Genomic DNA, 21,017 nt, shown 5'->3' with positions numbered 1-21,017 from the left:
TGTCTTCTTCCTGCTTTTTTGTGTGTGTGTGTTGTTACTAGCTCCCAGTTTCCTGGATGAATACCCTCCGCCAGGACCTCCACCAGCACGCCCCAAGTGCAGCCCTGCCCATTGCGCACCCTCTCAACAGACCAGTGCAGGCACTCCTGCCCACCGCCAAGGCACCCAGAGCATAGCTTCCAGACCGGGCCCTGACGCGCGGGCTCACCACCCCGCTCGCTCCCCGCTCACGCTGACTGCCGCGCCTCGCTCTCGTCACCGCGCTCCTGGGGCGTGTTTTACCTGCGCAGGGCGGTGCCGTCCCTCCTGTGAGTCCCTACTCGCCTCAGCGGAGCCGCCGGCTCCTGGGCAAGGCCCGGCCAGGGCTGGAGGCTCCCTCGGTGGTTCGTGCCGCTCGGAGCTGAGGCTCCGGGGAGCGGTGTCTCCCCTCGCTCCGGTGTTGAAGGCTCCTCTCTGGAGATACCTCGGCAAATGACTCTATAAAAGTATGAATCACATTGATTTCATATAAAATTAACTCCCAATTTCCTGGCTTCATGGGAAACAAAATATTCATGTTTCTCTATAATACACTAGGCCATAAGAGCCAGCATAAAGACTGTAACGAAGAAAAAAGAAAAAAGAAAAAAAGGAAAAAAAAAACAGTTCAGGAGTAATGGCTGTCATCCCTGCAGACCCCTGTGCTTCTGCTGACAGCAGGACAAAGAGTACAGCTCATTGTCACAAAGATCAACCAGTTCATGTTCACAAGTGATGCGGCTCAGAACATCTCTGTTCTTACCAGAGTCAGTCCCTAATCTAATCAACCTGCTACAAAAGTCAAGAGATGCTCATAAATTTAGAACATGACAAACAGGACTCTGAAGCCGAACGTGCTGTGATGAAGCACTAACATCATTGTTGGCAGTATTTCTGTCAAATTATTCTGTGCTAAATTGGTCTTGACAGGTCTGAATTGGGCTAAACTGGGCTGGGCTGAACTGGGCAGAACTCGGCTAAAGTGGGCTGGGCAGGGCTAAAATAGGCTGGGCTAAACTGGAACGGACTGTGTTAACGTTGGCTACGCTGGGCTAAACGGGGCTAAACAGGCTGGGATGAGCTGGAATGGGGTGGACAGGGCTAAAGTGGGCTGGGCTGAAGTGGGATAAAGTGTCTGAACTGAGATCAAGTGGGCTGTAGTGGTGTGCAGTGGGCTAAAGTGGGCTGGTCTAGGCTAAACTGGGCTGGGCAGGGGTAAAACGGCATGGACTGTAGTGAGCTGGGCTGGAGTAAGCTAAACTGGGATGGGCAACATTGGGCTAAACTGAGCTGTACTGGATTAAAGTGGGCTGGACCAGACTAAACTGGGCTGGCCTTGACTCCATTGGGCTGAGGTGGGGTGGACCTGTCTTAGCCTGGCTGGACAAGTCTAAAATGAGCTGAACTGAGCTAAACTTGTCTGGACTGGGCTAAATGGACTGGCCTTAAGTGGGCTAAACTGGGCTGGGTTGGACTGGTCTGAGCTGGGCTAATTGTGCTAAACTGAGCTGGCCTGGACTGAGCTAAACTGGGCTGAACTGTTCTTGGCTGGGTTTATTTGGGCTGGACTGGGCTAAACTGGTCTGGAGAGGTCTGAACTGGGCTAAAATGCACTGGACTAATGCACTGGCTAAAATGCACTGTTATTGGCTGGGCTTAATTGTGCTGGACTGTGCTAAACTGGGCTGGACTGGTCTGAATTGGGCCAAACTAGGCTTAACTGGGCTAAACAAGGCTGGGCTGGGCTATACTGGGCTAAACTGGGCTGGACAAGGCTAAACTGTGCTGAAGTGGGCTAAATCGGGCTGGGCTGGGCTGAACAGGGCTAAACTGGGCTGGGCTGAACTGGGGTACAGTGACTGAACTGAGATAAACTGGGCTGGACAGGTGTGCACTGGGCTTAACTAGTCTAAACTGGGCTATACTGGTCCAAACTGTGCTGGGTTAGGCTACATGGGTCTGAACTGGGCTAAACCAGATTTAACTGGGCTAAGACAGGCTGAAATGGGCTAAACTGGGCTGGACTGGTCTGAACTGGGCTATACTGGGATATACGGAGCTAAACTGGGCTGGGCTAGGCTAAACTGGTCTGAACTGCCCTACACTGGGCTAAGTCAGGCTGAACTAGGCTAAACTGGGCTGGACTGGTCTGAACTGGGCTAGATTGAGCTAAACTGGGCTGGGCTAAGCTAAACTGGTCTCAACTGGGCTAAAGGGTGCTGGGCTTGGCTGGGCTAAACTGGGTTTTCTTTTTCTTGCTTTTCAGGCAGATCTTTGTTAAAATCAGATGGTTTTGAGGGATCATTCCAAAGGTGGGAATGCTGTTGGGCTGAATGGCTCTGTTTTTACTCGGGGTGGGGGGAGAAGGAGGAGGGGTTGTAAGCAGAAGGCTCCCCAGATGGCAGGAGAATATTCTTTGAAACTCAGATTTGCCAGAACAGAGTTCTCTTGTTCAGCAATTCCAGAGTTAAAGAGCCCCCATCATACAAAGCCTGAATTCCATTAAATACAAAATCCTCTCTCAGAAATGCTCCTGTGATGGTTCTGGGACTTGCTAAGAGGAGCGCCTGGTTCTGCTGGGTGCTGGTACACAGTAGCCAGGGCATAGGCTTTTCTTGCTATAGGAGACCGTGACACTGAACGGCCGTGGGGAACATGAGTGCCTTCGGCGGGAGGGATGGGAAGGGGGACACAGTCCCCGCTGCATCCCGGGACAGCAGCCCCAGGCCACCATGACTCCCCCACCTCCCGCTGCCGGGCTGCCCCAGAGCCCCTCGGTGCTCCGGTTCCTTGGTCCTCCCCCGTGCAGAGCCGACCCGTGCCGAGCCGTAAAAGTTCTATCCCTGCCAGTGGCAGGGGGTTGGAACTAGATGATCTTAAGGTCCTTTCCAATCCTAACTATTCTGTGATTCTGTGATTCTATAAATAAGATTCGAAGAAGACAGATTTAGACTAGATGTTAGTAGGGAGTTCTTCCCCGAGGGTGGTGAGGCGCTGGCACATGTTGCCCAGAGAAGTGGTAGCTGGTCCATCCCTGGCAGTGCTCAAGGCCAGGTTGGAAGGGGCTTGGAGCAACCTGCTCTAGTGGAAGGTGTCCCTGCCCATGGCAGGGGGTTGGAACTGGATGATGTATAAGGTTCCTTCTAACTCAAACCGTTCTATTATTCTATGATCATCATCATTCCTCAGCATGGTACCATCGCTGCAAAGATGCAACATTCTCAGATTATGAGACTGTAAATACAGCAGTAGGTACAAAAAGCCTGCTTTTCACTGATAGTTTCACATCCCTGCTCATAGGATGTGTGTGCATAAAGATAATAACCCCACATACACAAAGAGTTAAGTGTTCAACACACTTAGCAGAAATATTCCAATGCCAAGGTTTATAGCACACTCAATCCAGAAACTGAGATCCTTTTCTCTTAAATAAATAGCCCTTGCAAATGACAGCAGATATTCTGTTCACCCTTAGGTCTATGCACAGTAATGCCACCGAGGTCTGTGAATTCTCTTTTCATCCACCCTGGAGTAAATGAAAGGGAAGCAGGTCCTCAAGTGGTGCTCAACTGCTCAATAGGTTCAGGCCTATTGAAATCAACATTTATTTTACTCAAAAACTAAACCATGAATACTGAAAAAAAGCCCCAAACCACTGGCATTTCACTGAGGGGTTTTAATATTATTTTTCATATAGCTTCCATTAATTCTTCAATGATTTTTTAAATATGCCCAGAAATTGAATGAATAAAGGGTTCAAAAGGAAATGTTCATTTTATACAGACTTTTAGAAAACTATTCTTACGCTTTTCTCCTCAAGTGGAAAAGCTGTTCATGAGCTTTCTTTAAGGATCATAAATCGAACATTTCCTATTTGAATGGGACTAGAATTCCTAATGACACAACGATGTTTTATACTTTCCCATCTTTCAATATGTATCTTTGAATCATGTCTGAGAAGCAACAATATAATCCTTATAAATGTGGAATACCTACCCTCCCTTTAAAAGGAAGGCCAAAGAGAAAACGATGCTTTAGTTCTACCTTTTGTCACCACTGTTCCTCTGTAGTTTTAGCCTCTCAAAGTTATACTTACTATGTAAGTTATACTGTCACTGACAGCAGTTGTGGCGACAACATATTTATCAATAAAAAAAGTTTAGAAATAATGAATAATCATAAAAGGTTCTTATACAAAATGAATTTGTATTATATTCTTCCTACATTAGAAAATCCATTTCACTAAGGGGAAAAAAAAAAAGAAGAAGAAATTAAAACAGCTTTTAAAGAAGCCCTATTACACTATACTTACGCTGGACTTTGTTCACATATCTGTGAATTTTGGAACTCATGAAGAAACTGATTCCCTAGGATTGTAATGATACGCAGCTAAGAGGAGAACTGCATTGTTAAATTGCATAGCTTAGTGAACCTCTGGCTAACAGTGAAAAAATAATTATTGAGAGGCAATTCTGCATTTTATGTGCACTAAAATATTCATTTCAAATTATTATAACTTAAAATATCAAAAGCTAAAAAAAAAAAATTCCAGTAACCTCATGTACTTCAACCCATATTGTTGTATCTGTATATCCACGGAATACATTAAATTCCCCTAGACTTTACAGCTGCAATGAAAGTCTCTTCCTGAACAGAGGAGGCACCTGCCATAATCATTAAAAAAGGAAAATCACGAGCTTTGTTCTAGTGCCACATATGTAGGGAAAAGTGTCCCAACCCTCTGCACACAAGGCAGTTGCAGTACAGCTCTACATATGCTCTGAAGCCTTTGCCAGCTATAACACCCATCGTCCTCCAAGAGGTGGGATACACACATCCTGCTAATATCCAGTGAAAACAGGCTCTCTCCAGTGCTGCACATCCAACTCTACAGCCCAAGAGTCCACCACAATCTTGAGCACCTTAAAGCTTTGGTACTTCAAGCACACAGCTTTGTATGATGTTTTCTTGCCTCTCAGGACAGCTGTAGGTCTGGGAACAGTTAATTATTTTCAGATTTGTCTGAAGTTGGAGCCCTGAATCATTCTTTCCTATAAAGAGATTAAAATTATTTAGTTCTCTATTCTATTCATCTCCATACTGACAACAACAAACGTGTTGTGCCTGCTGAGGCGTGCACTGCTCACAGAGTGTGCCAGCCTGTGAAGTACTCTGCTCGATGGGGAAGACAATTCACAGAGCACAACGAGAAACAGCACCACTCATTCACATACATCAAAGTGATTTTGTTTTCTGACAGGGAGTGAATCAATCATAACAAACTCAGTCTCACACCAGTTTTAGTTCAATTAAATATCTTTAGGGGAAAATACATGATCAAACACAGAATCAACACCATATCCAGAGACTGCTGATGAACACCATGTATTTATTCAGGCTGCTGGGCCTCTTCTAATGTTTTATTAACTTTGCCTTGGTGACCCATTTTGCGTCTAGAATCCAAATGACTGGATTAACACAAATTAGCTGGAATCTTTCCCTCACTTCTCACATACTGCCAACTTTCTGTGCTCGCCTGAACCAAGGTCTTTCTCTGTCCAACTCTGTAGACCGAGTAATATTTGTTGGTCCTCACAGCCTTGGATTCTCAGAAAAATACTGTCTTGCAACTGATTTTGGACACTTACCCTGAGGGATTTTTAATCCCTCCTACCAGAAAGCTGTGGTTTCTTTTTGTGACACTGTTTTGCTCAGCTTCCCTGACTCACGCCGAGATACAACTCAGGAGTCAATACTGCTCCCACGAGACCTTTCAAGAACTCTGCGGGCACACTAGCATATTAAGTGTTTACTTTATGCGAAGTTGCTGCTTGATAGCTTTTTCAAGCTAATATGTAGCTTTCAAAGAGGAAATTCAGCTGGGAATTTAAAAGCAGAAGCAAAAGTGCAGACTCTGGGACATTCCTGGATTTAATGGGAGAAAGTCCTTTCCAGTTCCTGGAAGCACATTTCTCCTCTTACTGGAGTAAATTCAGAGCGGAAAAAAACCACCAAACCCCTGCAAAACCCAAACCACAAACCAGTCCTCTTCCAGCACGCACAATCATGGTTACCATAGAGAACCTTTCAGTTGTACAGTGCTTAATGTTACAGGGCATGCTACATCTTGGGAACCTTAAGGCACTCCTACATCTGCTGCTTCAGGGCATGTTAGAAGACAGTTCAAGCAGTTACTTAGCCACTTGTTTCAAGCATAACCCTAATATGAAAGGGTTAATTGAAGAAATTGAGACACTGCAATAGTTGTATGGAGAACTGAGATGTTTCCAGAACACCTGGTTCCAGAACTACTGCTCGACTTGACCCCTTGTGAGGGCTCACAAAGCACAAAGCTCACTCCTCCTGCAACGAGGCACAGCTTCTCATGACATCTTGTGGCTGCATGACAAGCTGACGGGGTGCTGTTTTCACAAAAAGTAATTTTAGATGTTGCAAAACAGTGATATTACAGAAAACCAAACACAAACCCCACCAACTTAAATGAAACCACGCTGAACAGTCTAGCAGCACTTTTTTAACTCAGAAAAATTCCCCGTATTCAAAAACACAAAGTATGAAATAAGAACATTACCTTAAAGTAATAAAGTCAGAAAAACAAAAGTTCAGTTCGAAGCATGTGAGCTACAGACCTAAAGTACGTGTTATGAATATTTAATATATTTTTACTCACTAGAAAATCATAATCTGCTTTTTAAATTGTGGCTTGCAGGGAGAGATTGGTACAGAAGGGAAAAGCTTTATTGTCCAGAAATTTAATTACAAGCTGACCCAATTAGGCTAATTTATGCTGATATTTATGTTGCATGTAACTGGAGAAATATCAAAATAGCAAATTTTATTTGCCATTTGTTTTCAAATTGTGTTCAGAAAAAAAAAAGTCTTTTAATTATACCTGAAATAATTTAAGTTGTGGTTCAATATTGTTCTAATTGAAAAATACCAGTCCAAGAAGGATCAATAAATGGCACACCTTGAAAAGGGAATCAGAGGTACCTCTAATTAAGTAAAATTCATTCAAATTACTTAACATACAGTCTTATTTTCAGAAACATACTTATCCTCAAGGCACTTGAGAAAGATGTTTTCCAGGTCATTAACTCAGTAACGCTCAATTCACACTATTTTCTGATGGAAGGTATTTCAGTTTCTCCCTGTGCAACTTGGCATTTGAAATCCTGACTCAGCCCCTCATTCAGCGTTCAGTTCTGTGCCCCTACTACAGGAAAGACATTGAGGTGCTGAAGTGCTCTCTATCGCTTTCTACAACTACCTGAAAGGAGGTTGTAGTGAGGTTGGGGCCAGTCACTTCTCCCAGGTAACAAGCAACAGGACAAGAGTTAAGGGCCTCAAACTGTGCCAGGGGAGGTTTAGATTGGATATCAGGAACAGTTTCTTCACACAGAGGGTAATCGGTATTGGAACAGGCTTACCAGGGAAGTGGTGGAATCACCATCCCTGGAAGTGTTCAAGAACCGTGCAGATGAGGCCCTCAGTGATATGGTTTAGTGGTGGACTTGGCAGTCCTGGGTTGGACTTGATGATCTTAAAGCTCTTTTCCAACCTAGTCAGTTTTATGATTCTGAAACAGTGGTGGATTTTCCTGTCAGCGCAGAAGCAACTGGCTTTGTACAGACTTTGGTGGAGAGTAACAGAACAAAGTAAAAACAGGTTTTATGTAGTCAGAGATGAGCACTGGAGAACATAGAAAGCTTTTGAGAGATACATTTAGCTAGAATGGCTGCTCTTGCTGAACAGTCAAGAAAAGTTTTCCAAAAGCAAATGTCTGCTGTAGCACCTTCAAAGCAATAAAATCCTACACCAGGAATAATTAATACTTGGCCTTCAAATGTGAAGAACAAATAAATAAAACCCCCTCCCCCTACATTTAACTCAGGTTATGCACTCTTGAATTAGTTTCTGCCAAATTTAGCACAGCACAAAGGTGCAATGAACAACCAAGACCCTCTATTCTGCAAAGGGATTTACATGAAAAGCCATTCCACACAGTCATGTTACCACTGAGAAACAGCCTCAGGCAAAGGTGCTCCTGGGAAGGAAAGTTTTAAACACAGTCTTTACTCAACTGTTCACTAGTTGTAAAATGGTACAGCACTTCCATCAGACTAGTGAAAGACTTAAGCAAAGATGTCTACAACTGCTTTGAGAGGTATTAATATGAAACAAATCACATCAGTCCTGCATGAAGAGGATTCATTCCACTAGCCCCCTACTGCGTTCCTAAGGTATTTATGATTATCTTTTAAAAATGGTTTAAAAGACCTGATCTATATCCTGCACATACTGCTCATCTTCCTAAGCCACATGTGAGGAGGGTACTTGAGTGTCTTTCCTACACTCGCTGTGTCATGAAGTACATTAGCACAAGAAAGACTTGTCAGAGCTAGGACTGAGGAGACTGGAAGCTCAACTCCTCACCCACAACAGACTTGTCACACAGCATAAACCCCCTTATATCTCAGATTAGAAACCTGTAAGACACAAAAGGGTACTTTCCCTGCAGAGATATTCTGAAGCAAAACACTGAAGTCTGCAAAGTGCCTGAAGGACTACTGCAACTCCACAGAAACAAACTGCACATTTAAGACCTGCCTACTGTCTTGCCAAGCTGCATACACTTACTTTGTTGTGTGCGACACAGAACTTCACTTTATAACCTGCCAGAGATTGAAAAACAGATGGTTGGCACAAGGAGATCTTCTGGCACAGCTAACCAATACAATTACTGGGAGGTTGCGAAGCATGGATTTGGCATCTAAGAGTCAAGCCCTCCTTCAGTATCACAGGTGTGCCTCTGGCAACATCTGAAGAGGTTGCTAGGGGCAGGGAAGGAGATCACCACAGACACAGCATATTGCAATACCCAGTATAAAAGACAACTGAGCTGCTACTAAATAGAGAAACAACGGGCTACAAAATCATGGATCCCTGATCTCTAGTTGCCACCACTCTGAAAAACGGTCTACAGATGAAAATTATGGTTTTGCCCATTTTTACGACACAAAAGCAAAATCTTGAGACCGGATGACATGCAGGACACTACACAGAGCTTTCAGCAGCCCTCTTGGAGATGTCGGAACTTAAAAGCATACTACCTCTGTACTCACTAGAGGGAGCCATCTGGTATTTGACTTGTGCCGCTCCTCAAGGGTTTGAAACAAAATTTCACGGCTCTGCTAAAGGGAAAGATTGTGTCAGACCTGAACATACCAACTAGTAAGCAGCGCAAAGTAGAGTTTGTCTACACTTTTCCTCCTCACCCTCCCCCCACCCCCCCTTTTTTTTTTCCCTGTAAGGAACCCTCACAGGCATTCAAATAGCCTTCAGGTAGAAGTCAAAATAATTTTGAAGAATATTACCTCGCTGAAGTACATCTTTGCCTTTGGAAGCAGGCTGGGAAGCAGAGTGGCAGGAAGGTAATCTTCATGAACTATGGAACTCTGACACGAGAAACTTCCCCAAGCCACAAGAAACATTTACACCATCTAGTTACCCCAAAGGGAGAGCAGAGGAGTCGTGTGTTACTGTAGAGCAGCTCTGAGTACATCCAGTCCCTTGTGCAAAAGCTTATTTAGACAGATACAAGCAGGAGACACATAAAAGCAGGAAATTAATAAATCAGGCCATTATTTTCCAAACATGACAGACATTTCAAAGCCCAGGACGCTTCTCTCTGCAGTCTCTTGACAGTTTTTTTGCGCTTTACCTGTAGTTGTATCAGGCTCTACACTCACCCAAAAGTACCAAAGTTAATTCGGAGCAGAAATCCCAGCAACTGCGAAGTACCCAGTCTAATTCTTCTTCATTTATATGCTGTAGCATAAGGTACAATTTGTCCTTTAGAAACTCGGATGGACTGAACATCTAATAAATGGACAACAGTTTATTAGATGCTGAGTCCCTGTGGACTGCTTTCCTTTTTGACTAGCATTGTCTTTGACTATAGATCAAAGCCTTTGTATAAGCCACTTGATTTTAGTAGAGCTCTTAATGGATTTTTACCTTCACAAGAAACCTGATCTGACAAGCTGTTAAAGATGAAATACTTGGATGGATATTAATTTAAATACTTCAATCATTTTGTCTTTCAGAATTCCCTGCGTAGAAAGAATCTTAACACCAATGGTGGTTGCACTGGCACCAATCTGAGCACAAACTGCTGCTGCACAGGGTAGTAAGTAATCTGACTGATATAAAGACCACCTTGGAACCAGCCTGCAGGGCTACACTGGTAACAGGGATTATTTTGTCAGTCATTGAAAATGAAGGCTTTTAATGCTCCAATTTACACTGCAATACAAAAACTCAAATGCTGTGAATACAAATCTTATTTGCAGCTATTGGTACCAAAGAGAGGCATGTAAATCAATCCAGCATGAGGCTGCACCACAGTCTGTGGGAGACTGAAGCTCTTGCTGCCTTGATTTGTAACAGCCTCTCTTCCCCCAAGGCATGACTAAGCTTCCACCCACATTCTTAGCTGATGTATTTCTTTATGGATACAATTCCATAGGAGTACCTAATTATAATGAACAAGTATTTAGAAAAGCTAATATAGATCTTAAACTTCTAGGAAAGTGTATATAATCATAATGGACTGGCATGTCAAAAATCACAGGAGATCCTGTACTTCCAAGAGAACCGAATCACAATAAACTGGCACAGAAGAAAGCTAAAGAAGCCCCTCAATGAAGTTTTAAAGACTTAATTCAGTTACTTGTGTTAAACACTAGTTTCAGCAGAGCCATGTCCAATTTCAATCAGGGAAGGCAAAAATCAATCCAATTTCCTATGTACAAGCTTTTGAGATACTATGACTTTACATGATGCATCTTGTGCTTTTTAATACCAGTTTGATTGAAATTTCTCTCAAAATGGAAAATCTCACTTTAAGACAAAATCTTTCCGTATACATTGCACATATGCAGCAAAAGACAAAGATGGTTTTGAGCGGAAATCTTACTATCACCTCCATTTCATTTGAGAATGAATGTCTTGCAGCACTTAAAATAAAAAATAATTTAAAGCCTCATTTTTATAAGCAAGTGCACCTTGAAAGCTACTTGTTACACAACAAGGACTTTCACATCCACTTCAGTATCAGTAATTTCATTTCTGTTTCATAATCCAAAGAGTATCAGAAAGAACAGCATTAACCAAACAGCTGTCAGCATCCAGCTAAGAACTAAAGAACACTGAAAATCCAGTCAGAGGGAAGAAATATTCATTCTCTCCATCTTAAAAGACATTAGAATAAAGGCTGTGAACAAGTCTCAATACAGCTTCTTTCTCTCGCTGATTTTGTAAAGAAAATATAAAAATAACAATCCATTTTAAATTTGCAGCTTTATTTGACAGTGACTGAAAAGTTTTGGTAATACATATTTTTAATACAAAATTGATATAATGAAAAATAAACTTCAGAGGTTCCCTAGAGCAGATTGTAAGCTGTAAACTCATGATCAAATGTACTATATAGAAAAAGGTAACTTTATTCAAAGTCTTGTTTACAGACCAGCACCGAGTGATCCTGAAAATGTAGTTTTAATCCATGTGCCAAGCAAGCCCAAAGCCCACCCACAACCTGGCTTCCTAAGAAAGCGAAGTCTCATTGTAGTTGCTCTTCCTCATTGTATTTTGAATTTAGAGGAGCAGTTGTGACTAACTGTTCACAGGAAACTGATCAAGATTTCCAACAATATCTTCAGTGAGTAAAGATCAACTTTTACATACCTGGTATTTTGAAGTTCTTTTAAGGAGTCATGAACAAGATATGTGGACGAAACTCTGTAAACTGCAATTTCCAAAGAACTCAGAAGTCCATAAAATAACCAAACCAACCAAATCGAACCAATAATCCCAAGCCCTGTAACAGTTCCTTTTAAACTATTTTGCTTTAGCAGGTCAATTTCACAGATCTTGGGATCACTAGTTATTTTTATTCCTGTACCTGCAGTACCTCAAAATCCCATCATACAAAGTAGCAGCATTAACAGGACTCAGAGGAAGAAGAAGGAAAAACCAAAATAAATCTATGCAGTCCTGCATTCTTTCACCATTCTTACCACATGCTCAGTAGAAAGTAAAGCTCTTCCTCAAACTCATCCTTCTTTACTTTTACCTTTGTTTGTACTGCAGTTTCTCAACTAGAAAATCTATTTTGAAAACAAACTTTCTCATTATACATACAGTTCCTCAAACATCCCATTTTGGGGGCAACTGTACAATGTGGCTTCATGCCACCTCTTTAGGCACAGGAAAGATACTGCTTGTCAGATATTGAGGCTGTAGAGAGCTGCCAGACAGGAGCAAAATATTACTACTCCAACCGTGAAAATAACTGCAACTGTAATTCTTACACTCTCGGCATCCCACAAAGCAAAATGGTTCTGTATCACGCAGTTTCACGCAATTACATGACGCTCTGTAGAAGAGGGCATGGCTGTTTTCTGCTAGGTTTGCTTCTTACTGTATGATTCCTGGGCTCACAATCTGACTTGGTTTATTGTGGCCATTCATGTAGGTGTGCTAGGAACAGCCTCAGTGTGAAAGGATGCTAATCCAGTAAAACCAGAAAATCTGCAGTTTTAAGTCTTCCCTAGAAATTGAAATTTTCCCTAGAAATTCCACTTGTTTTTCTGTGCTTTCTGCCTTTTTCTTTCATCTCTGACACATTCCCCAACCCTCCTTTATTGCCATTCTCCACCCTGTGATACCAATGTAAACAAATCCCAGTGACAGAATAATCAAGTTTTGACAGTGAAAAAGAAAAAAAGCACCATACCATTAAGACTTTGTTCCTTTAGTGAAGTTACAGCAGCGTTTAAACACCAAAGCCTCACTCATATTATTGCTTAAAACCTCACTCCCAGGTCCTCTGTATTAACATACTCTGCAATGCTTTGGATCCCGATATTAAAACAAAAGAGATACTGAACATACGCAATCACAAGATCACGGGTAGTAGTTTCTGTGAATTTCTAGCTACATAAATTGGTGTGCAGCAGACCTACTTTGTGCCTGGTGACATTTACAATACAAATCTACTTCTGTGAGGCTGAAGAGTCATTCACTATTCACTGGCACTGAACATTTTTGCCATAGCCACCTCTTCCAGCATCATAGTCTTGCCGATATTCATCTCGGACCTTACAAAGGAGGGAAAAAGGGAATTCCAGTAAAGACAAATTAAAACAATGTCTCAGAAACTATTACAACATCAGAATAGTCAAAATGAGTTCACAACAAATAAGTGGCCACAAGGAGCTGACTGACAAAAGAGAAGGCAAAGCACATAACACAGAAGGCCAGAACACAGCGTAAACTAACTTCCTTTTTAACAATGCCCAGGGGGACTCTTTAATTACAACAACCCAAGGGAGGATGACCAGCCTCATGCTTCAGGAGTAAAAGCATCTGCTACCTGCTCAACTTCAGGTAAGCTAGGTGCTGTCCTCTGTGTTCCTGACAGCCTTACATTTTCTGGGCTTATTTTAAGTGTTGTCTCCCCAAGCAGCCACAAAGTTTCTGAAAGTACTTTCAATTAAATACATGAAAAAGTTATTTATTCTTGGTACATAACATCATCATTGAGATGATGTCTTAAACAATGACTTTGAAGTTACTATTTTTTAAGTTGTTCCAAGTGTGTTCATTCAAAACCCAGTAATTTGGCAATGTCAAATTAAAATCTAGACTGTACAACAACTTACCTGGCCCCCTGATCTTCCACGACCATACTGTCTACCCTCCTTAAATCCGGCATCCCAGTCTGTCCTTATGATTCTGTCATCAAGTCTGGTTCCATTGATGTATCGCATTGCATTTTCAGCATCTCCTCTTGCATAATACCTTAGGAATAAGTTAATGAAAAAAAAAAAAGGGGGGGAGGGGGGGGCTTCTATTTTCAACACAGGGAAAATCAACATTGAATGGGCCACAAAACCAAGTATTTGCTTGCATCAGGTTCTTGCTTGGTTAGCTTTAAAAGCAACTGCTTTTATGAAGCTATACAAGCTAAGAAAACTGCTAGTGAAACAGCATGTGCAGGAGCTCAACAATACAAAAAATGCACATATTGGATGAAGTTCTTCAACCACACTCACCTGTAAAAGCACAAAGCTCTATTAGCAAAGCAAGAATGCAAAGCACCACGCATTGTTTGCATGGCAAAGAGCATGCTCCGTTGACATGGCAATCTTTCACCATTTTGGTGACTTTGCTGGAACCAGTAACAGAATGATCTTTAAAGAGACTTGCACGTAACAAAGCCAACACATTACAGGGATGCCACATACCAACAGAAACTATGGGTGAGACCTCTTTAGTTGGGCACTGAGAATATGCTTTTACTACAGAGGCCAACTATCTAACAAGTGTCCGGCTGAAAGCATCAGAGTGAAAGCAACCCAATAACCCCCACTCGACGTGCAGGGTTGTTACAACCGCAGAATCATTCAGGTTGGAAAAAACCTTTAAAACAATAAATAACCTCGCGCTGCCCCCTCTCGCCCAGAACTCCCTCGCACGCTTTGGCAACCGAGTAGCTTTACCCTCGGTTCGTGCCCCCGTGACCCGGAGTCCGCATTTCTGCTCGCCCGCCCCCGCCTCCAGCCGCAGCACCAACCGGGCCGGCCCCACCAGCGGCGGCGGGGCCGGGCCCTTAGAAGGATACTCCACGAAGCAGAAACCGCAGGGAGTTTTCTTCACTTTGTCCAGCCCCATGATGACCTTCTTGATGTCACCGCTCTTACCGAAGAGCTCATGGATCTGCTCCTCCGTGGTGTAGAAGGAGAGGTTCCCCACGTACAGCGTGCAGCTCTTCCTCAGCAGCCGCTCCTGGTCATACCGCGTCCCCTGAGCCGCAACGACAGCGTTACCCGACGACAACCGGGCCCGGCCCAGGCGTTCCGCGCTGCCCCCACCCCCCGCGGCGGCAGCAGCAGCGGCGGCGGCGGCGGGGTCCCGCTCACCCGGAAGTGCTGGTCCCGGTACTGGCTGAGGTCAACGTAAGAGTCGCTGCGCAAGACGCTGAGCGTGTCCGCGGAACACATGGCGCTGCCGCCCCTCAACACCGGCCCTGCAGGCGCCGCCGACGGCCGCTAAGCGCGCAGCCAATAGCGAGGCGGGCCACGACCCTCGCGAGAGCAGGCGGGGCGCGGCGAGGCGCAGGTGTCGGCTCTCGCGAGAGGGGCGGTGTCTGGCGGGGCCGGGATGGTGTTGCGGCGGGTGCTGCTGGCGCTGCTGAGCAGCCCGCGGGTGGTGGAGCGGCTCTCCGAGTCCCGGCCCGTCCGCGCCGCCGCCCGCCTCACGGCCGCCGCTATCACCCGCGGGCAGCTCAGCGCCCGCCAGGCGGCGCGGAGCCTGACCCCTTGCTTGCTGCGCCTGCGCGACGCCGTGCTCGCGGAGCTGAAGGGCAGCGCGCGGGGCTGGCCTTGGCCCCCGAGGCGCGGGTCGGGGCAGGGCGGCCGCCCCGGAGCTGCACCCTGAGCGCTGTCGAGCTGAGGGGAGCTACGGAGCAGCAGCCGGCACAGGACCCTTCCACGAGGAGAAAGAAACCGCCGGGCGCTGGAGGAGGAGCGCGGCGGAGCCGGCAGCGGGCGGGCCCCGGCGCCTGGGTGACGGGCTTCCGGCGGCGGCAGGGCCTCCCCCAGCCTTTCCGGGACCGGTCGGCTCACGGGTGCGCTGCGGCAGCCGCGGAGGACCCGGCGTGACCCCGGCCTGCGAGCTGCGGGCTGAGGCTGCTGCTACACACACCGCGCGTCGCCAGGAGACGTCCCCGCGTCTGAGCGTGAGAACGGGAAGCGCGGCGCTCACCGGTGCCATGGGCTCTCATTGCAGAATCGGCGTGCGCCCTCCGCAGTACTCGGTAACGGGCAGAAGGGAGACTCGCATTAAACATCGTCCAGAATACTGTCGGGATTGTCACTTTCAGTGCTCGATAAGAAACTCGAAATAAACCCGTATTTCTCACAGGAGTGCCTTTAACAGTTTCTGTCTACACATCAGAAATACTCTACATTTCATATAGCTTTGATACAAAGAGGTCTGAGTGTCGATGGTGATGGATAGGACAATCGCCCATTTTACAGGTAGGTAAAAGAGATCAGTAGTTACAGCACACCTCAAGTCTGTGGTAGCAAGAAGGGTTTATAGGGAGTAAATGGCCAACAGAGCCATCCTAAATACAAATATGGAAAAGAATAGATTCAGAGTATTTGATGCACCGGGCTGGTTTACTTGAGTTGCTGTATCAACATCTACAAGACTAAAGTAATTAACATTCTTTTGTTGCACGTTTCAATATTTAATCCACCTGACTAAAAACTGAGGGGTGATTTCCATTATTTGTATCATTCTGGGTGGAAAGAATCTTGTGAATCATCTGAGATAGTTTCCAGCACTGCTGGTAAAATTAAACTTCCCACCAGCAAAGACTTAGGTGTGCACAGATGGAAAGCCTGCATATAGTCAGTGAGACAAAACCGGTGTATTTTCAGGCTGAGTTAGTATTTGTAGTCCAGGTTCTCCTCCTGGCTGCGTCACAGTGCAGTGATGGAGAAGTCAATGTGCTGTGGGAGGTGCTCCATCACATCCCTGAACAGTTTCAAGATCTACCCCACTGAGATGGCCAGAGGTCATAAGTCTTATAATATAAATTTTAAAAACTTAAGCTGTTAAAGAAACCTGAAAACAGTAAGGAGGAAATGGAGTACCAGCTGTGTCACATGCTGTCATCCCAGTGTACAAGAACAAAAAGGAAATTAACATGAAAAATACATTTGGTGTCACAATGTTTTCACAACTACTTTCACTACTTCAGGAGTCACCAGTACAAAGATACATTCACCCCTGTTACCCCACACCCTCAGAAACATGCACCTTTAATTTACAGGCCTGCCAGTAATGAGGGATGAAGGATGTGGGATGAATATGTAGGGGAGACAACACGAAATGCTTTACAAGAGAGAGAGAGAGAGAGTTACCTTCCTTAACATAGAGGTATGTGTCGTTTGGAAGATAAAGGTAAATCCTTCAACGGGATTTTTCCTTGCTTCCCTTTAGAGCATGAAGTCAATCTGTATTACTATTGTCTGTTGAAAAACTGGCTCATAAGCCCTTATATAAAGCTGTGTGGATGAAGAACTGCAACAAGCATTACTACCTTTGTGAGCAGAGAGAATTCCAGTGTAAGATTCGTTCACAGAGAGAGGCTTGACCTACAAAGTACGTGCCAAATTACTATTTCCCTCTGTGTTAGGATGTTTCTGATCCAGAAGTTCACACAGGCAAACCTGAACATCGTTAGGAGTACTATACTATTAAACATACACATTGTTCCCAGCTGAAGCTCAGTTATTTGTATCACACTTCCAAATCAGACTGCTCTCCATCAGAGAGCCAGGAAGTCATCTGTCATTCTCAGAAGCTGATTTAATGGGGAGCAGTTTCTAAAGGGGAGTGGGGGCATAGGGGTTGTGGTGCCTCCCTTGGATGCTCACATGCTCCCCTGCAGCAGAACTGGGGGATCTCTAGCCAGTTAGGAGATCCATCTTGTCAAATGCATACAAAGGATCAAATCCTTCCGAGTGGCCTGTTTTCTGTCTGTGCAGCTCCTTGAACCAGCTCACTGCAGGGCCTGCCCTGCACTGTTGACAGTGTTGGAGCTGCGATGGAGTAAGGAAAGCTGCAGGATGTGCAGCAGGAGCACGCATGGGGAGGACTACCCTGCCTGCAGTAGCTAAACAACAGATGGGCTTAATCCATCAGAATGCAGCACTCTCAAGCTGCTCCTTGCAGTACATGTGTAGCATATCTACAAGAATGGAAGTGCAGCAAGAAACATTAAACAGGCAAAGCTTGGATTTTAGGATTTAGCAGAAGTACTTAGGCTGAAGCACCTTCCATGTTCTAAATCAGATTCTGTCAGATCAGTGCTGGGGATTTTTCAAGACAGAACCACCCAAGCCCATATTAGAGTGCTGGTGCTTACACTGTCGCTGCAGCCTGATCTGATGACTGAGTGGGGACTCTTTAAGAGCCTAAAAATAAAACCGTTGTGAGACAGACTGGCTTTTCTTTAGTCCTGTGACCCCTGGCAGCTAAGTTAATACCTGCTATCAGTAAAAAACACACAGTTCATAAACCTTCTGTCAGATGATGAGAACTTTCAAGAATCTCACATGGAAAGTGCTAGCTTGAATCACAGTTTTGGTGGTTTCTGATGTCATTCCCTCCTGTCAGGAAAATGACATAAGTTCACGTGAAATACCACAGAGGCTGAATAACTCAAATTTTTAGCAGGTTCTATCAAGAACTGGCTCTACTGGTAAGGGTAAGGGCATGTATAAAGAGACCTGGGGGGGGGGGGCTCGCAATGCCACTACTCATGCTGAAAGTGGGTCTGTAAAGAGGAAGGTCTCACAGCACCTTTGGGGAGCACCCAAGTGAAGTCACAGACTAAAACCTTGTTTTCCTGAAATCTAAAGGCTCTGCTGATTTCTGCCTAGCTGAAGGATGTATAGTCCTAACTGACTTCTCCAACTTCTGCTTAATAGGAATGGTATGTGTGGTGGGTCTTCCATTGATAAGTGTGGAAATATCAAAGTCTCATTCAGGAATGAGACACCACATTTTGTAATTGTGGCTCTGATTGTACCAGGGATTACAACAAAAACATGACAGTCATTGCAGGTAAAATCATTTGCTCGCTGCTGTACTATCTGGCAGAGGGTTTCTTCTTCAGACCCAGCCATATCAATGACTTCTATATGTGTGTCTCTCTTCTTGATATTAAGCAGAGATCGAGGAGGCATGTAGGTGTGAGCAAAAAGTAGAGTGTAGTGCCTTGAATGGGTTGAGGACTCTGGAGAATGCACGAGTTGCTCCAAGTGAAACAAACATGGTATCAGTCCTCCCTGGTGTAAGCACCCAAACAGCAAAGCCCCGAGCATGTTGAAAATAACAATGACGTATTTCCACTTCATAGCTCTGTTCTGTGACGTGCTGAACAGGACTAACGGCAAGATGAGAGGAATAAGAAACCGAGGTTCTTGGTGACTGAATAGAGAGAGAAATGCCAGAGGAACAAAATAAAACAGCAGTAATGTTGGCTTACCCTTGGAATGCACTAAGTGCCCAGACGACCCATGGTAACATGATTTGACCCGTATTAACTGACAAATATATTGCTTTAACATTTTACAACCAGCACCAATGGCCAGAACATGCAAGATCCCAAAGAGCATCATTCCGTTGACTGTAAAATGTGTAACTCGTGGGTGACTTCCATGCAGTGCAAGATTATGAGGATTAAGATTGTAACTGAGAAAATTGAAAGGGGTTACTATAATTTTCTCATTTAATTGACCTATTACATCAAATAGACTGTTATTCTTAATGTTGTAGAGGTTGTCTAAGCCCACGGCGGTGAAATAGAAGGTGTCAGCTGTTATGAAAACAACAGCAGTAAAACATGCACATAGGACAAGCTTCAAGAAGTGGTTTATGACAGTTTTAATGCTCCTTTGAGAGTCAACAATGAAACCTGCCCAGTAAAGCAGGGGCATTAGAGCAAATGCCAAAAATGTTGGCCTGTTGAAAAACCCAGCAGTTGTTACAATACCTATGAGAGGGCTGTGTGTAGGCTCCGCTAAGCTGCTGTTAGGCTTTCTTGAGGAAACCAGTACCATCAGAAGAGCAAAGAGAAGTCCTTCAAGTGTGTTGGTAAAGGTTCTTGTATAAAATACCAGAGTGACATATGATCCAGCAAGAAGCACCAGTGCTTTCCACCGATCTGCTTCCCAGGAAGGAGCTAATCGATAAACACTATAGTCAAGTATGAAAGAAAAGATTGTAAAGAGAAGGCGAGGTGATACAAGAAGGGTGTAGCTGTTGATGCAACTTGAACATATGTCCAGCTGCTGCAAAGACTTGATCACCCAGTAGGTAATGCCAGAAGTCATTAGCGGGAAAACAACTGTCCTGCAAGGAGAGCTGGAAAGGAACTCCCAAGGGTAATAGACTTGTAGGTTTAAAATATCCCCTATAAAGGAAGAAAAAATAAAAATACATAGATACATAATATATTTTATTTAGTAATTCAGCATTACGGATACAACTCAGTATGAGAGACATCATGATGCAGAGCAGGCCCTGAACTTCTGAGACGGGAGTCAACCTTGAAACGTTTAGGAGGGTACAACTGTTTTTTACAGTTTTTCAAGAACAGAAGGTAAGCCCCGTTTGGGTGGAAGGGTTCCGGGCGCCGCTTGCCTTGGGCAGCGCACGGCAGAAGCAGCACCCCCAGACGGCAAGCCCGCCGCTGCCCTGCCGCAGGAGCCGCGCTGTAGCGGCGGCGGGCGGTTTGCCGCAGAGGAAGGGCCGCGTCCCAGCGCCGGTAAGAGCCGGCTACGCGCCCGTGTATGCCGCTGTTCGGCGGAGCCCCCGCTGTGGGGTTGCCGGGGGCCACGCACCCCCACCCGGGGGCCGTCGCCACCCCGAGCCACGGCCGACCGGAGCGGGCGGAACCGTCCCTGCCGCCGCCGCCCGCTGAGGGGCCGCGGCCCAGCGCCCCGCCCCAGCCCCGCCCGCCGCCTTACCTGCCATCACCTCGGGCGACTGGAAGAACTCGTCGGGGTGCAGATAGCCGGCCTGCGGCAGCAGGCACCAGCCCGCCCGCAGCGCGGCCAGGAGCGCCCACAGCTCCCTGGCCCCCATGCCGGGCTGCGGGGACACAGAGACTGAGCCGCCGCCGCCAGGGGGCGCGCGGGCGCTCTAGCCGAGGCGCAGCAGCGGACACCCCGCGCATGCGCAGCACCCTTCGCCCCGCAGGTGCGGCGGCGGTACAGTGCGCGCTGGACACCAACCGGAGCAGAAGCGGCCGAAAACGTGAGAGGGGAAACGGCAGCAGTCACATCTGGGCGAGAATCTGGCAGTAACCGGCGTCTGGGGCTGCGGCA

The 21,017-nt window shown here is 45.5% G+C and overlaps 3 protein-coding genes and 2 long non-coding RNA genes across 6 annotated transcripts; 2 read left to right on the top strand and 3 right to left on the bottom strand.

Annotated features, from left to right (window-relative positions):
* Window positions 1-273: 273 nt before the first annotated feature.
* LOC133268961 (uncharacterized) lies at window positions 274-10,382 on the top strand. The gene is made up of 2 exons (XR_009743238.1): window positions 274-485; window positions 10,149-10,382. It is a non-coding gene; the product is annotated as an uncharacterized LOC133268961 (long non-coding RNA).
* On the bottom strand, window positions 5,302-9,747 carry LOC133268962 (uncharacterized). Of its 2 annotated transcripts, none has more exons than XR_009743240.1 (3): window positions 9,417-9,747; window positions 6,932-7,009; window positions 5,302-6,440 (listed from the first exon to the last, which is right to left on the bottom strand). It is a non-coding gene; the product is annotated as an uncharacterized LOC133268962 (long non-coding RNA). The 2 variants fall into 2 exon arrangements; XR_009743239.1 differs by lacking the exon at window positions 9,417-9,747 and adding an exon at window positions 7,094-7,374.
* Window positions 10,383-11,384: 1,002 nt separating the features above from the next.
* On the bottom strand, window positions 11,385-15,191 carry NCBP2 (nuclear cap binding protein subunit 2). The gene is made up of 4 exons (XM_061452834.1): window positions 15,030-15,191; window positions 14,732-14,913; window positions 13,770-13,908; window positions 11,385-13,205 (listed from the first exon to the last, which is right to left on the bottom strand). Exons 1-4 carry the CDS (start codon window positions 15,108-15,110, stop codon window positions 13,134-13,136), a joined length of 474 nt encoding a protein of 157 aa, XP_061308818.1. The 5' UTR covers window positions 15,111-15,191; the 3' UTR covers window positions 11,385-13,133.
* On the top strand, window positions 15,191-16,034 carry NCBP2AS2 (NCBP2 antisense 2 (head to head)). The gene has a single exon (XM_061452835.1). It carries the CDS (start codon window positions 15,271-15,273, stop codon window positions 15,544-15,546), a length of 276 nt encoding a protein of 91 aa, XP_061308819.1. The 5' UTR covers window positions 15,191-15,270; the 3' UTR covers window positions 15,547-16,034.
* PIGZ (phosphatidylinositol glycan anchor biosynthesis class Z) lies at window positions 16,023-20,847 on the bottom strand. The gene is made up of 2 exons (XM_061452833.1): window positions 20,658-20,847; window positions 16,023-20,101 (listed from the first exon to the last, which is right to left on the bottom strand). Exons 1-2 carry the CDS (start codon window positions 20,773-20,775, stop codon window positions 18,540-18,542), a joined length of 1,680 nt encoding a protein of 559 aa, XP_061308817.1. The 5' UTR covers window positions 20,776-20,847; the 3' UTR covers window positions 16,023-18,539.
* Between the last annotated feature and the right edge of the window lie 170 nt (window positions 20,848-21,017).

This window comes from Pezoporus flaviventris, unplaced genomic scaffold, assembly GCF_033815535.1.
Source record: "Pezoporus flaviventris isolate CSIRO_AGI_PZ_B2104156 unplaced genomic scaffold, CSIRO_AGI_Pfla_v1 ptg000013l, whole genome shotgun sequence".
NCBI classification, from domain to species: Eukaryota; Metazoa; Chordata; class Aves; order Psittaciformes; family Psittacidae; genus Pezoporus; species Pezoporus flaviventris.
This window is presented reverse-complemented; position numbering and strand designations above follow the sequence as displayed.